Source organism: Monodelphis domestica, chromosome 2, assembly GCF_027887165.1.
Source record: "Monodelphis domestica isolate mMonDom1 chromosome 2, mMonDom1.pri, whole genome shotgun sequence".
Taxonomy (NCBI): Eukaryota; Metazoa; Chordata; class Mammalia; order Didelphimorphia; family Didelphidae; genus Monodelphis; species Monodelphis domestica.
In genome coordinates this window covers 178,555,907-178,573,460 of record NC_077228.1, presented here as the reverse complement: position 1 = coordinate 178,573,460, position 17,554 = coordinate 178,555,907, and the positions used below count along the sequence as shown (strand labels likewise).

Below are 17,554 nucleotides of genomic sequence, written 5' to 3'. Positions count from 1 at the left end.
CTACTGAGCCAACCAACTGTCCCCAATAAACATTTTCAAAAAGATTTTCCTCAAGAAAATTTTGCTTTTATTTTTTATATGTGGAAAATTTTATTTTGGCTTTTGATATCAAATAAAATGTTTTGATTTTATGTAATACTGTAACTATTGCTTGAAATGATAATAAAGACCACATGTATTTTCATTCAAAGGGTCACTTTTGGAATTCATGATGCATGAAAAATTATTAGGAAAATTTAACATTAGTTATTCCTGGATGGTTTTGCTTATATAACCTTTTTTTTTTTGCTTTAAGATAAATGAAAATTCATCATTCATTTGAAATTATTAAATAAAGCCATTATTTGTGTAGCAAACTTCTTAATTATGATTCTTGAACATTAAAATGTCCCAACAGCAGGAACTATGGCACCCAGAATACCCCACATGCTTCAGAACTATTTTTAGTTTAAACTTATGTTAAAGTATAGTCTGATGTCTATAGCTTAAGATTTTCACTTAGAAGTCTCTAATAGGGAGAGGAAAAAGTACACACAGGATTTCTAGGAAGTTACTTTTTGTTCTAAAAGATAGCATTTCAGGTTGCTTTGCAGTGCTGCCTTGAGATTTATATTTGGTATAAATTCCAAATCCTTATTCTTTGGAGAGTGTTCTGTCTCAAGCCCTCTTCTCTTTTCCCATACTACTTCCCTGGGCGATTTCATTAGCTCCCATGGATTTAATTACCATCCCTAGTCAAATGATTCTCAAATCCTCTTATTCTGTCCAAAACCTCTTTGCTGACCTCTAGTTTTGCATCTCCAACTGCCTTTCAGACATCTCAAACTGGATGTCTAATAGACATCTTAAACTCAGCATATTCAAAACAAAAATCATTATCTCTTCCCCCAAGCCCTCTCTGACTCTTATCTTCCTCCTTACTATGGAGGGCAACATCATCTTGCTAGTTTCCTCAGGTTTGCACCTATAAATCCTCTTCAACTCTTCACTGGGTCAATTTCCCACCTTTTCCACATCTCTTGAATGTTCCCTTTTCCCTTCTCAGACTCTGCCACTATTCTAGTGAAGGTCCTTATCACCTCACCCCTGGAGATAACCTGCTTGAGGGTATGCCTACCTCAAGTCTCTCTCTATTCCAATCCATCCTCTATTCAGCCACTGAATGATTTTCCTAAAGTATAGATTCCAGTGTTTTATTCCCCTTCTCAGAAAATCCCTGGGTTTCCTATTGCCTTCCAGATCAAATATAAAATGCTGTGCTTGGCATTCAAAGCCTTTCATAACCTAACCCCTTCCGACTTTTCCAGTCTTACACCTTATTCCCCAACATGTACTTTTCAATCCAGTGACACTGAGCTTCCTGACAGTTCCATGAACAAGACACTCCATCACTTGGGCATTTTCTTTAGCTGTCTCCTATGCCTGGAAATGTTCTCTCACCTTTGCTCCAACTGCTGACCTCCCTGACTTTCTTTAAATCCCAACTAAAATTCCACCTTCTACAGGGAATCTTCTCCCTTTTAATTCTAGAACCTTTCTCCTATTAATTACTTCATATTTGTACTGTTTATAGTTCACTCTGTCTATATATTTGTTTACATGTTGTTTTCCCCATTGTATTGTAAGCTTCTTGATTCAAGGACCATCTTTTTTTGTTTGTTCGTTTGTTTGTTTGTTTTTTTTTTGTATTTTTGTATCCCCAGTGCTTTTCTGGCACTTAAAATGTTTATTTATTGATTGATTATTTACTGGAAACAATAGCAGTTGATCCACCTGCTCAACTTATTCCCTCTATCAAGGAATCAAAAAGAAAAATCGACATTTGTGTGAATGTCTTTCCTTAAAAGGAAAAACATTATAATATGGTATCAGTTTTGGCTTGAAGCTGTATGAATGGTTTGAAAACAAGTAGAATCACATGCAAAAATCTTTTTTTTTCTTAAACACTTTTTGTACAAAGAATTAAATAATCTCTGTTCACAAATGCCTTACATTCTGAAACTTCACTATCTTATCATTCATTGTCCCCTTCTACAGAAGGTACGACTTGGCCCCAAAGATGAGATCCTTGTTTCTCTGATTCCCTGTACAATGTACTTTCTTTCTTTCTTTCTTTCTTTCTTTCTTTCTTTCTTTCTTTCTTTCTTTCTTTCTTTCTTTCTTTCTTTCTTTCTTTCTTTCTTTCTTTCTTTCTTTCTTTCTTTCTTTCTTTCCTTCTTTCCTTCTTTCCTTCTTTCCTTCTTTCCTTCTTTCCTTCTTTCCTTCTTTCCTTCTTTCCTTCTTTCCTTCTTTCCTTCTTTCCTTCTTTCCTTCTTTCCTTCTTTCCTTCTTTCCTTCTTTCTTTCTTTCTTTCTTTCTTTCTTTCTTTCTTTCTTTCTTTCTTTCTTTCTTTCTTGCTCTCTTGCTCTCTCTCTCTTGCTCTCTCTCTCTCTCTCTCTCTCTCTCTCTCTCTCTCTCTCTCTCTCTCTCTCTCTCTCTCTCTCCCCCTCTCCCTCTCTCCCTCTCTCCCTCTCTCCCTCTCTCCCTCTCTCCCTCTCCTTCCATTTTAGAATCAATACTGTGTATTGGTTCCAAGACAGAAGAGTGGTAAGGGCTAGTCAATGGGGATTAAGCTAGGAAGTGTCTGAGGCCAGATATAATTCTTTTTCTAAATAAAATCATATCATCAGTTAGTGTGTTTCTTTTTCATTGTGTGACAAAGCAACTAATTAGTTACTTTCTCCAAGGTATTGCAATTTCTGATTAAGCCATCTTGACCAATTAGTAGGATCACAGAATGGTGTCTGATTGTGGTGAAAATTCATTTTCTTAATTTCTTGCCAAAGTAACATGTTAGAGTTGGTGTTTAGTTTACTTTGGTTTTTTCTTATTCTAGTTGGTTACAGGAAAACTCTAAACATCTTGAGGAAAGAGATTATGAATCATCTTGTAAAGTGTGGAGTGGAAATGAAATGATCTCTCATTTGTACAAAATGGGCATAACTGCTGCTACCTTTCCCATATTACAGGTAAGATATTTCCTGCTCTAGGGAAATTCATCTCGTGGATACAAAGTTATTGTTATTATGTAGTAGTTTGGTCAGGCAATGTGCTCTGTGCATAGCATAAATCATTTATTTAATGCTATATTTTAGGCCACTAGAGAACCAGTTAGTACATATCTGCCTTGGTGTCTTACTATGGAACTCTTAAGTGACAGTCTAACAGCCTGAAGAATTAATGAGAATTTTGAAGGCCTAACTTACTCTTAGTGAGTGACTGAGACTGGGGAGAGCTTAGCTCATTATATGGAGTCAGACTATGGTGCCATTGTTGGCACTTAGCCTAATCATTCAATAAACATTTCAAAATATTGTATCCAGATAACCATTGCATGTTTTTATATGGAATGTGACTTTCTAAGAGATTGTTTATGTCTTGTTTATCTGTTGTAGGGACATTTTACTGCTGTCCTTCAAAAAGAAGAAAAATTCATGCTACTTAATGGTAAAGAGCAGGTCAAGGAAATACCTATTGTTAGTCCCTCAACCCAGATTATGCTTAAAGGACTATTTATGGTATTGGACTATCTGTTTAGGCAGAATAGCAGGTCAGTGCAGATAATTTATATTTTTCTCCTTAGAAACATTAATATCTAATAAAGTTCTGTGAACCTTGGGTATGTCTCATAAATACTTTAAAAAGCATTTTTCCTTTTTGTTATTATGAACTTAATAAATATGTATAAATGTGAACATTTTCCTATACAAGGAATAGAAAAAGAGTACTCCATTCGAAACTGAATTTCTTTGTACAGCTGTTTTTTTAATGGTAGTTGCAACATTGTCCTGCTTGTTGTTGCATCTTCTGAATATTCATCTGCTTTATTCTTTGTGGGTTTTTTTTAATGTTTCATTAACACTTTTCTTTCTTTTTTTATTATAAATATCACTGCTTCCTAAACTCTCCCACCAAAAAATTCCATCTTTTTTAACATATAAGTTTAGACATGAAGACATATCCATATTATCTGTATATATGATACAACAAACATTGATTAAACACCTGGTATGTGCCATGCACTGTATTAAGCTCTCCACAAATATTCTCTTATTTTATCCTCACAACAACTCTGGGAAGTATTTATCCTTATTTTCAGATGGGGAAACTGAAGCAGATAGATTGCCTAGGATGACTCAGCTAGTCTGAGGTCAGATTTGAACCCAGATCTTCCTTACTTCAGGCCTGACATTCTTTCTGCTGTGTCATCTAGCTGAAAGGGAGAAGGAATAATGCTGGCGATTACCCAGTATAGGGGCATGATGAAGGTCATGGCATAGTCTAAACCGGGCAGAGGAGGTGGTCACAAGTAAAGAGATGATTGAGATGTTGAGCTCCCTATCAAGGAAGGTTATGGAATTTATTTTTGCTTCCTCCAGCTTTCTAGTCAGAGGGGCAAAAGCACCTGAGAAGTATATGAGTAGCAAAGCTGAAGTAGTCTCCATGATGATAATGTCTGAAAATGTGTGTCTTATTCCAAAATGTTTCATTTTCATGATTTCTACTGAGTTTTGATTGGTCATTGCATTGATAAAGATTCTTAAGTCTTTCTCAATTTCTTTTCCTTCTCAATGATGTATCATTGAATAAATTGTTCTCTTAGTTTTACTACACTCTTGTTAGTTAATAGAAATTATCCTAGGTTTCTTTGAATCAATTGCTTTCATTATTTCTTCTAGATGAAATAATATTCCATTACATTCTTACACTATGATTTATTTGTTCAGACATTTCCCCAATTAATAGATACCCACTTTATTTCTAGTTCTTCTCTATAACAAAATTTCTGCTAGAAATATTTTGTCCAAATGGGAATTGTTCCCTCTTTCTTTGAATCTCTTTGTGGTAAAAACATAAAGGTGTTTATTACTTGGTAAAAGCACATACACAGTTTGGTAACTTTTTGCTACTAAATTGCATTTCATCTTAAATTACTTTCCAGAATGGTTAGACCATCTCACAACTCCATCAATAGTACCTGTTGTGGCATATATGTCCTTTCACAGCCCTCCAACAGTTGTCATTTTCCTTTTTTCTGTTATCTTAAGCCAATCTGATGACTGACAACATGAAAAAATGGAAGAAAGCACCAAACAAAATTATTCTCTGGGTTGAGACACTCAAAAAATAAGCTCAGAAGAGAATAATTCAACAAAACATATAAATAAAACCTCAGAGAAAAATATTGTGTGGCTACAAAGGCCATGGAATGGAAGGAATGAAGTAAAAGATAAAAAATGAAATTAGAGCTCTGGGAGAAAAATTAGAAAGAGAATTAACTTAGCAAAGAAAATGAAAAATCTTATCCAAGTAGTCAACTCTCCTTTTCATTTTTAATACTGGCAAATTGATTTTTTTTATCAGATTCTTTTTCCAAAAAGAGCTCTTAATTTTAATCATCTATTTAATTTTTTTCTTTGGTTTTCAATTTATTTTATATTTTTCATAATTTCTGCTTTTGTAGTTAGCTGGGGGTATTTTGATTTGTTGCTTTTCTAATTAAAATTACATGGTTGGTTTATTGATTTTTTTTTCTTTCTGTCTTGTTGATGAAAGTCTTTAGAGATATAAATTTTCCCCAAAGGATGGCATTGGCTTCATCCCAAAGTTTTGGTATATTGTCTCACCGTTGTCATTTTCTTTAATTATAAGGTTTATTGTTTCTGTGATTTGTTGTTTTACCCACCAGTTCTTTAGGATTAAAACATTTTGGTCTCCTGAAGTTGGAACTTTGCTTCAGATGCTCTTAATTTTTTGGTGTTAAGTTTTTTATTTTTCTTGTTTTTTTTATCTTTAATTCTCACAGGATTTTGTGCATAGATTGATTTGGGTAGTCTTTGATACTGTTCCTTACAGTGGCTGCTCACCTTGATGATATAACTGATATTAGGCCCCAAATTTTGCCTCAATTTCTGGCTTTTATCTCAGTCCTCTCATGGATCCACTGCAAGATCTTGCTTAGCTACGGATGGTTTCTTTTTCCTTTAATGACCCTCTTTTGTGAATTGGTTTTGTTACATGCTGGAGATCCCACTGACTCTGCCTCCTTCACAGAATCCCAGTACTGACTTCCGGTTACTGAGTTGTTTCTATCTTCTAGTACAGCTCCTAGTGCATTGAGTAGTACACAGCAAGGCCCCATCTACCTTTACAATCATGTGTAGAGCCTGGCTCTTTTCCTAGCTTCTGTTCTCACAATCCAGGATCAGAATCTGTCTTCAGAAGATCTCTTATTACCACAGTTTTCCCTGGCTTGGGATGCCCTTCTTCAGAATGCCAGAGTATTATTGTGCCTCAGGAAATGATAGATAAATTTGTATGAAGCTGGGAAAACTGGTATGAGCTGATATATGAGTAAAATGAACAGAACAATTTATACAGTAATAGCAATATTGTAAATAAAACTGATCAATGAGATGACCAACCAGAATTCCATACCGCTGCTGAAACATGCCACACAATGATGATGATTGCTGAAGGTGCAGAAAGACATGTGTAGGGGGCAGCTAGGAGACTCAGTAGATTGAGAACCAGGTCTAGAGATGGGAGGTCCTGGGTTCAAATATGGCCTCAGACACTTCCTAGCTGTATGACCCTGGGCAAGTCACTTGTGTATTCTTGGATTCAGCAAATGTGTAGATTTGCTTTCCTTTAATTATACTTATTTATTTTGAGATTTTTTTCTTTCTTTTTCCATTAAGGGAGAGATTTGTCAGGTAAAAACAAATGATGGTTATTGCTGAAAAGAAATAAAAGGTGAATGAAGCATTTAAAAAAATACACAGAAAAGAAGAGAAAGAAGTTTGGGGGTTGGGGAAAGACAAAAGTAATAAGTTGCATATACTATTTTCTTTTTTCAGTTCTTACCTTCCTTCTTAGAATCAATACTGTGTATTGGATTCAAAGGCTAGGAAATGGGATTTAAGTGACTTTCCCAGAGCCGCACAGCTAGGAAGTGTTTGAGGTCAAATTTGAACCCAGGACTTCCCATCTTTAGGCGTAGCTCTCAATCCACTGAGCCCCCCATATGTCCCCCAGCATATACTATTAATGAAGCATTAATAATGATGATTTAGGTAGTTTAATGGATAGATAGAATGCTGGATCTGAGTTCAAATCTTGCTCCTGTAACAGTTAAAATTTAGGGGAGACTGAGGCAGGTAGAAATTAGTTTCTCTCTGCAAGGAATATTATATTTTTTAGAGGTTTATTAAGGATTAAGGATTAAAGAAAATACAGGATAAGGAAAACATGCCTAGGCCAGAGGCCTAGACAAGACCTCACCTACATTATAGAAATCAGGTGTTCTCTTTAATATAGACCAGGAAGCTCCAGTATCTAATAGACAATCATAATAGGTGTTACCCACCTTTAAAGTAACATGGGGTTCATTAGTATGGGGGAAGGGTAGTGGATAGGGACAACGGGTAGTAGGACATCAGGGTCCGGAAAATCAAAGGCTGTATCCTTTGATTCCTGTGCCCCAACCCTTCCACCCCCCCCCCACACCTTCATTGTGTTTGGGAAGTTCCTTGGGTACCCCCCTGAAGGGCACCCCCCTGAAGGGCACCCTCCTGAGGGACATTCGCGCCTCGAGTATTTTTGGGATGAGCACCATTTTTTATATTTTGTGGTGGAGTTATTTCCTTTGAGATATTTAGCACATTAATTTTTCCAAAGGCTGTTATACAATTGTAACCAGTTCTGAAGTCCATCTGTACTCGGCAAAATAGAAAAAAGCTGTTTTTTTTTTCATATGGGCTTAATTACAATAATATTTGTTCAATAGTTATAGGGGAAAAGCAACAGAATTTTAAAACTCAGTACATAGATTTTGTTATTTTGATTCTGATTTTGAAATTTTTTTCTTCCCTTTATATATTTTTGTTTTTGTTTGTTTTGTTTTTATTTTTTTTAAATTCTTTTAATAACTGACTCATATACCCCCATACCTCAACAATGCATCCTGAGCTCAACTGGATTTTTTTAACATCCACTTCAAGGGGGATTGTATTTTAATAAAATTCCAAGATTTTGAAAAGTTTTTTTTTTAATTACTAACAGGAGGAAGAAAGGTATTAGAGAGAGAGAGAGAGAGAGAGAGAGAGAGAGAGAGAGAGAGAGAGAGAGAGAGAGAGAGAGAGAGAGGAGAGAGAGGAGAGAAGGGAATAGGGCTTAAATACCCCCTCTGCTTAGGCTGGGCCAAAGGCCCAAAGCCTTGGATAGCCGAGGCAAAGAAAAGAGATCAGGCCCTATCACTCATGTGACCAAAATGGAGAAACAGTCTCAGGGCCTCCACTCCAAGCACCAGGCTCCAACAACCTCCTTTCCTCCACACACACCTCACTTCCTGTGTCTCCCCTGTGCCAATGGTGGCTCTAGCTTAACCCAGGACTGCCCAGAGGTCTGTCCCCTTTGCACATGTCTGTTGAAGGTCATATTCTCAAATAATTAAATCTTGAGCTTTGCTGCAGCCCTTCCTAAATCCTGTTACCCTGAGTAGGGTGGAGATTGTAGTTTCCAAGACCTGATTCTGTCATTCCAAGTATCTCTATTGTTATTGATCAGGAAATAGCCAAATCCCATCCTCCAAAGAATGGTTTTAACAGGGTTGAGTAGTTTTGAAATTCACACTCCAGATACTAATTATGTCCCTTGAAGCAAGTCATTTAGCCTCTGGACCTTAATTTTCATATTTGTAAAAGTGGGATAATAATAATAGCAGTTTTATCAGAGGAATTTTGTGAGGATCAAATGAAATAGTTTGTTAAGTACTCTGTGAATCTTAAAGCTCAATATAAGAGCTAGCTATTGTTACGTGCTTCTTTTTTTTTTTGAAGCTGTATATACCAATATCATGGTTTCACATGTTCACCCATTTTCCATTCTTCTTTGTCTGTAGAACTGTTCCTTTTTGGTCCTTAGGAAGGTCAGAATTAAAAAAGAAAACCTTTTTCCTTTAAAAGAAAATTCTTAACTTTTTTCACAGTCTGATAAAGTCCCTGACTACTTCTAAAATAATATTTAAATTTTTAAAAAATTTTAATAACAAATTTCCACATGAGTTTTCCAAAGTTACATAATCCAAAAGAATATTGTTTTTCAGGGTAAAATAAATGCTAGATTTTAACTGGTGGTTACTAAAAATAATGATATATTTTATTTCTCTTCCAAGTTCATGAACTCCCTGAAATTTTTCTATGGACCTACTGAGGCCCTGGATTATGAACCCTCAGATTAGATATTTTCTTAGGCCTGTTCTCTTTTGAAATTCTGTGCTACTATGCCTTATGTGCCTAAACTCTGTTGTCAGTATTGGGAAGAATTCTGAGGATGTGATTTTTGAATGAAATATAGTGGAGGATGTTAGAAAAAGCATTATAGAGTTGAGTATGTGTAGTAGCTCTCATGCTTATTAGCGTTATGAGCATGGAGAATCACCCAACCTCTTAGTATTCTCCTCTGTAAAATGGGAATAATCATATAATATACTTCAATGATATTACCTTCTTTATAGAGATATTGTGAGAAAACACTGATAACTTTAACCCCCTATACAAATTAATGTAACTGGCTTTAAATGTTCAGATATTGGTGGTAAATATTGTTAGTGTTTTAAAAAACAATTTGATTATTGGTTACTTTTCATTTAGGTTTGCAGACGATTACAAAGTTGCTATACAGCGGACTTACTCTTGGACTCAGATTGATATTCCAGACAAAAATGGTTTCTTTGCTATACCTAAAAATAAGAAACGTTCTAGACAGAAAATGGCAGTACATGTGCTAAACTTTTGGTGCTTAAATCCAGCTGTGGTAAGCTTGTTATAACATAATGAGAAATTACATTGCTCAAAAAATTAGATGATAATACTTGATCCGTTTGATTACAGTTTCATAAAACTAGTGTTTTCCCTTTTTTTAGGCTTTTTTAGATATCAGTAGTAAAGTACGAACAATTGTTCTGACATCTGGAACTCTGTCACCAATGAATTCTTTTTCATCTGAACTTGGTGTGACATTTGCTATCCAATTAGAGGCTAATCATGTCATCCAGAACTCACAGGTTAGTATTTTCTTTTTTAGGTTAATGAAATTTCTAAGACTTTTCATAGAAATTGAATTCCTTAGTAATCAATTTGGGTAGCAACTGGAGAAGTTTTAACAGGCCTTGAGGAGAGTTTTTACATTTGGATTTGAGAATAAAAAGGATAATGGTTACCTTTTAGAGATTTCAAAAATTAATAACAAATTCTGTTCTTTAAGGCAAGAACATAAAATAAATTTAATAGGAGAATCATATATGTCCCTGAGGTTCTATGTGGTTTAATTTGCTAAGATAGCAACAATAGACCAGAATTTAAAAAAAAAAAGAAAGAATAACTCTTGAAATTTTATTTGCCATAATGAAACCTTGGAATAAGATGTTAGCTTTATTAAACTTTCTCATACTAGACTTCTATTTCAATTATTTTCTATAGAACTATCATATTTTTTCAGGTATTATTTTTTATGAGAATATTCATTGTGCCCAATGATTGGAACTTGGTATCTAAGTGAAGTTCCTTCATTGAGGCAACCATGTCCTCTAGCTGGCCAGTAGTTGTCTAGCCCTCAGGGAGAAGGAAATTTGACAGTTTGGGGAACATGCTCCCTCATCAAGGACTTGTCTTCCCAAGTCCTCCATTCTTGCTTCCTTTTAACCCTCTTCCTCCCTAGGTGCCAGATGTCAAGCAAGAAAATAATGACTAATCTATTCACACTATTTATAAATATGGATACCCATATATATATATATATATGTATATATATGTATACATATATATATATGTAGATATATATATATATATAAGCAGAAGTACCTGAAATCTATAAATATAGTTACTGTTATGTAGAACTCTACATACAAGTATATTCATAACTGTGGCTAAAACACAAGTCTGGTGGTTCCTGGAATAAAATAAGGGACCACAGCTTTGTGGGGTGTCATTTTTTGCATTTCTGGGGAAAAATCATTTAGGTTTAAGCTGTCCTTCAAAAGACTTTCAAAATATTTTCATGGCTACTAAGCTTTTCAATAAACTTCAGAATTTGCCTTGTTTCTGCACACAACTCTCACTGTCATCCCTTCTTTCTGTCTTATAAACTAGGGCTAGGTATGTATGACCATAGTAGACTGAGGACTGCAACATGTAGTCGTGCTAATTCCCCATCACCATTCAGCATGGATTTTTTAGTGTGAGGAAACTGGAAGTAATAGTGCCTGTCTTTTGGAGTCATGTAGACCAGTTGTAGCAAAACATACTCACCAAGTAATCTAGTTTCATTTAATTCTTCTTTGGTCAGGTCGGCAGAATGGTTTGGAGTCTTAGTTGGACTGGATCAAGGACTCTTATCGTCTTGTGGGTCCTGGATCTCTTTGGCTGTTTGGTGAAGCCTGTGGATCCCTTTATGGAATAAAGTTTTTAAATACATAAAATGAATTGGATTACAAAGGAAAATACTTATGTTAAGATATAGTTATTAAAATATGAGAAAACAGTTCATAACCTCAGTTAAGAACTCTGAACCAGTTGTTCTCTGAACATTCTTCCAACTCTAAATTCTATGATTCTGTGACCTGTTTATGATTTATTCATTCATTATCATTTATTTGTCAGATAGTTGTTGAATACTACGTGTAATGTATAACACAGCTATAGACAATAAATAAAAGTTACATAGCTTCTGTGCTCAGGGAATTAAAATCTATAAGATTATGAACATTGCCTAAAGCTCCACAAATACAAAAACTTTCTATAAGTTTAATGTCTTAAGTAAGTCAAATATAATAGATAATTATAGATATATAATATCTATAATAATAAAGATAATAAACTCAATAGATTTTAAGTAAATTTCTTTTATAGGTGCTCCTTAATTTCTTTTTGGCCCACTGATCATTCCTTAAGGTATCTTAAGTGCTAATTTGCCTTCCTGGTTTAAGCATACTTCTAAAGCTGAGTTTTTCATATAATAGGTTTGGGTTGGCACCATTGGGTCAGGCCCCAAGGGTCGGAATCTCTGTGCCACCTTCCAGCACACAGAAACCTTTGCATTCCAGGATGAAGTTGGAGCTCTTCTCTTATCTGTGTGCCAAACAGTGGGCCAAGGGATTTTATGTTTCTTGCCATCCTACAAGGTATGTAAATACTCAGTTTTGACTTTTAAAAAATCATCTAAAATTCTACTCTTAATTTTCTTAAGACCAGAAGCAATGAAAGTAATTTGAACTATTTGCCAAATAAACATTTTTGGTGTCTGTGTTGAGGGGGTTGGGGAATGGGGAATGGGGTGGTGGTGAAGAATGTAGGGTTGGTGTTGGTGAAATGCTGTCTAATTAAAAGCACAAGATTTCATTTGACTTTCAGAGGCTCTATTGAGACAGGAGCACAGAGTCATAGGCAGTAATATAGTCTTGGTTTTCAACATCTGTGCTTCACGCTGAAAGGGAAAGAGAAAAAACTATGCATTTGAATGGTTTAATGATTTGAAGTCAGGAAGACTCATCTTGTATTCAAAGTTGGCCTGAGCCAATAGTTTACTAGCTGTGTGACCTGGGCACGTCACTTGACCCCCTTTGACTTAGTGTCCTCATCTGTCAGATGAGCTGGAGAAGGAAATGGCAAACTACTCTGGTATCTTTGCCAAGAAAATCCCCCAAAAAGGGTTACTAAGAGTATGAAAATGACTGAACTGAAAAGGAAAAGAAAAAATAAAAAAGCAAAGCTTTCATTTTTGCAGTGAGCTAATTTAGAGACACCACAGTAGCTATTGACTATTTTTGTGTCAGGGACTCTTTTTGCAGTTTGATAAAATTTATAGACCTCTTTTCAGAATACCATCTTTAAATACACAAAATAAAATACATGGAATTACAAAGGAATCCAATTGTATCAAAATAGTTATCAAAATATTGATAAAACAGTTTTATAGATCTCAGGGTAAATACCCCTGCATTTGGTCATATCACAAGGGTCCATTTCTTATTTCCTGAAAAAAAGAATGAATTATGCACTGTGCCATTTTCTTCCTAGTAGTTTTTAGGTTTACTGTGATATTTGGAAATATTTATTTAAATAGAAATTTTGCAATATACTCTCCTTAGACTTAAGTTATTAACAACAGCGTATCTTTTTAAGAGAAGTCAAATTTGTATCATTGTCCTTCATGCAGACAAAGCTGGCTGTCTTCAACTCCTCTATTTGGAATCATTTAAGTTTTAACTCTCATGTGCCTCCCAAGGAGGCCTTTCCTGGTCTCTGAAAGTACTCCATATTTACTTGATATATGTTTTATCATTACTACTCTGTGTACATGTTATTTCTATCCAGTAGAATGTTGTTAGCTTCTTGAGACATGGGCTCTTTGGGTTTTGTCTTTGTATCTTCAGTACTTAACACAGCTCTTGATATAGGAGACATTTAAAACATGCTTGTTGAATTGAATTACATTTTATTGTGTTTTAAGCCTGGTTCTAATGGAGGAAGATAGAATTCTTTTCCTAAAACAAGTTGTACTTCTAAGAATTAGAACATGAGTGTTATATTTATTCCTTCTCCCCAGCCCCCCTCCTCCCGGACTGCTTTGCCTCCTTTAATTAATTAATTAATTAATTTTTCTTTTTTCTGAATTTGGCATGTTTTTCCATGGTTACATACTTAATGTTCCCTCTGTACTCCTGGAGTTCACAAGCAATTCCACTGGGTTATACCTGTATTATTATTCAAAACCTATTTCCATGTTTTTCATATTTGCAATCGAGTGATCTTTTAACATTAAAACCCTAGACATATCCCTATCAAATCACATGATCAAGCATGTTTTTCTTCTGTGTTTCTGCTCCCACAGTTCTTTCTCTGGATGTGGATAGTGTTCTTTCTCATAAGTCCCTCAGAATTGTCCTGGATCATTGCATTGCTGCTAGTAGAGAAGTCCATTACATTCAATTGTACCACAGCATATCAATTTCTGTGTACAGTGTTCTCTCCTGTTCACTCTGCATCAATTTCTGAAGGTCTTTCCAGTTCAAATGGAATTCGTCCAGTTCTTTATTCCTTTCAGCACAATAGTATTCCATCACCAACAGATACCACAATTTATTATTATTTTTTTTTGAAAATTTTATTTAGTCAATTTAGAACATTATTCCTTGGTTACAAAAATCATATTCTTTCCCTCCCTCCCTTTCCCCCTCCCCTTTCCTGTAGCCAACACGCAATTACACTGGGTTTTACATGTGTTGTTGATCAGTACCTATTTCCATGTTGTCGATTTTGTACTAGGATGATCATTTAGTTTACATCCCCAGTCATATCCCCCTCAACCCATGTAATCAAGCAATTGTTTTTCTTCTGTGTTTCTGCTCCCACAGTTTTTCCTCTGAATGTGGATAGTGTTCTTTCTCATAAATCCCTCCAAGTTGTTCAGGATCACTGCATTGCCATTAATGGAGAAGTCCATTACATTCGATTGTACCACAGTGTATCAGTCTCTGTGTACAATGTTTTCCTGGTTCTGCTCCTTTCACTATGCATTAATTCCTCGAGGTTGTTCCAGTTCACATGAAATTCCTCCACTTTATTATTCCTTTCAGCACAATAGTATTCCATCACCAACAGATACCACAATTTGTTCAGCCATCCCCCAATTAATGGACATCCCGTCATTTTCCAATTTTTTGCCACCACAAAGAGTGTGGCTATGAATATTTTTGTACAAGTCTTTTTCCTTATTATCCTTTTGGGGTACAAATCCAGCAGAGGTATGGCTGGATCAAAGGTCAGACATTCTTTTAAAGCCCTTTGGGTATAGTTCCAAATTGCCCTCCAGAATGCTTGGAGAGTGATATATTTATATCAGTAAAAATATATGATTTTGGTTCTTCACAGACTTTCCATCTATAAACTTTATGGATGAGAACCACATTCAGTCATCATAGATATAGATAGGGCTAGGGCTAGGGGTTTGGAACTATGATTTTTATTGGGATAAGGGATGCTGAGTTGGGGAAACAGCCACTGCAGGTGTATACCTTTTCTGCTATTTATATTCTTTGAGAGCTGCCTAGGCCATGGAAAGGACATAGCCAGCATGTATGTCTCATTACTTTAATCATCTTAGGAAGAATTTTTTTTTTAAGCAAATAGGAATAAGTGACTTGCCCAGAATCACACATCTAGTAAGTGTCTGAGACTAGATTTAAACTCAGGAAGATGATTCTTTATGATTCTAGGCCCAGTACTTTATCCATTACACTACTTAGATGCCCCCTTAGGAAGAGTTTTGAGAAAATTACTTACATACATCTAACCATACTGAATATTGTAATAGATGATATATTTTAGGGTTCATATTTGATTGATACTAGATGACTAATGGATCAAGTTTTGTTTACCCTCCGCCCTATTTCTCCCTCTTCTGAAACCTTTCAGCTTCCCCTCCCCCCTTCTTCAGTCACTCAGTGTGAACTGTGAAGTTTCAGTGAAATAATTCTTAATCTTCTTTGTTAAGCAAAGGGTTTATTTGGGGAAGACAGGACAAGGATGGAGGATAAGGTAAGAGGGGTAGGTTTCCCTATTATCTACAATGAGGGTTAGGAGGATATTGAGAGTATTGGCAATTTGGTCACTAGCATGAAACACAATCAGAGAGAAATGAGGACAACTGTCTTTCTTTTTCTTCCTTGCCAATCACCTTCCTTGCCAGGTCACCTCCAATTTGATTAATTCAGGTCCCAGAGAATAGAACTAGCTTCTTTTCTTCACTTCATCCAGTCAGCCAAAAGCCTTCAGCTTCAGTCACCACCATTAGCCAAAAGCCTCTCAGCCCACTTCAGCAGTTGTCTTGGCTCCAGCTGCTTTTCCCAGTGACATTCCAAATGGAATTTTCATTTGACTGACAGATGATCCTTCTCCAGCTTTTTGTCCTTTGTATGAATTGTAAATTCTCTCCTCCACATATACCTCCCTTTTTTTGTTTTAAAAAAATTGCAACCTGCAATTTTAAATGATACTCACTTTTTAGATATTCCTACCTATCTAATTCTTAACCTTGTACTATCTTAAATATTCCTTTACCCTCCCAAAATAACAAATCCTAAACTTAAATTAGCTATTCTGTCTATCTAGTTCTATGCTAAGTTTGAGAATAGGAAAATGGTTTAGGTAAAAGGGATTGTACGTGAACATGGTTTTGACATAATAACAAATCATGTAACAATTTCAAAATAATTTCACTAGCATTTTGAATATGTAACTGTCTTATCTCCTAATGTCTATAAATTCAACTAAGTAAATTTTTTTTATCACTAACAATTGCTAACCTACAATTATAATGCAATCTAACTTCTATATGTAAGTAGTTTTATGTCTGACTCTACTTCCCTAAGACTTTGAACAAATTCTCTAAATTGTCCTTATAGTTAGTCATTAGAACATTAACACATTATTCTAATATAGTTAGTTTGTTAGTACATTAGTATCTACATGTGTACATAACTTGTACCTATACAGATTTACATATGTACATCCATATACATTGTTCTAGATTTCTGTGTAAACTCATGCAGATAAGAAATATCTTTGTTTGAATTTTCCACAGAAATTTATATCAGTGTGGCTTTTGTGTTTTGCAGCTATGCTGTACATTATATACTTACCCATTCCATGAGATAGCTCCCTATATTATATTTCTATGTAGCCTGTGTATGCATACATGTGATACTAACATGTGTGACGCATTCTTACAGATCATCATGATCACAAGTCCAAACTTTCAAAGTCCTTTCATGTCCTTTGATGTTGATTGTATAAACTTCATCATCTGGTCCTCATACCACTCTTGTCTTTTGCCACTCTTGATTGTAGTCCTATGTTCTTCAATTCAGGAACACCTGGAACAATCAGGAGCATGCATGTGTGTAAGGTTTTTACATGTGCATGTATGTAAGATTGAAATTTTCATTGTGCATGGAAGTGTGCTGTGAGTTTTTCATGAATGCTTGTCAGAATTCACCAGTTATTCTTCATGTGTGAAATAAGCATTACATGTGTTTATCTTCATGCATGGAAATAAGCATTACATGTGTTCATCTTCATGCGTGGAAGTAAGCTTTACTTGTGTTCATTTTCATGGGTGGGTATACACACAGCAGTATAGCATTGTGCATAAGTTCTTAGAATTTTGTCAAGACTATGAATTTGAAGTTTTCTTATTTTTTGATGTTTGTTTTTTCCACAAGGAGATTTATTGTATGTTTTATTTAGTGATTTCTTGAAGATAGAATTTGAATATAATGCATTTCCTTTGATCATGGAGTTATGTTTTCATTTGAGATAACATTGTTTCCTTTCTGTTACTATAGTTGGCAGAGAGTTTGTATAGAATAAAGAGAGATTTTTCTTTGGCTGCTAATCTTGTAAATGCATATTTTCTTTTACTCTGTTTTACTGGCTTTTTCTTTCTGGAACTGTTC

The 17,554-nt window shown here is 35.2% G+C and overlaps 1 protein-coding gene across 3 annotated transcripts in view; it reads left to right on the top strand.

Annotated features, from left to right (window-relative positions):
• The window catches only part of BRIP1 (BRCA1 interacting helicase 1), a 250,268-nt gene that overhangs the window by 79,500 nt on the left and 153,214 nt on the right, over positions 1 to 17,554 (top strand). For all 3 annotated transcript variants that reach the window (XM_007481765.2, XM_056816477.1, XM_056816478.1), the window contains 5 exons: positions 2,876 to 3,008; positions 3,435 to 3,589; positions 9,693 to 9,855; positions 9,965 to 10,105; positions 12,059 to 12,220. In XM_007481765.2, the coding sequence (XP_007481827.2) occupies positions 2,876 to 3,008; positions 3,435 to 3,589; positions 9,693 to 9,855; positions 9,965 to 10,105; positions 12,059 to 12,220 (754 nt within the window). The remainder of the gene's footprint in view (positions 1 to 2,875; positions 3,009 to 3,434; positions 3,590 to 9,692; positions 9,856 to 9,964; positions 10,106 to 12,058; positions 12,221 to 17,554) is intronic.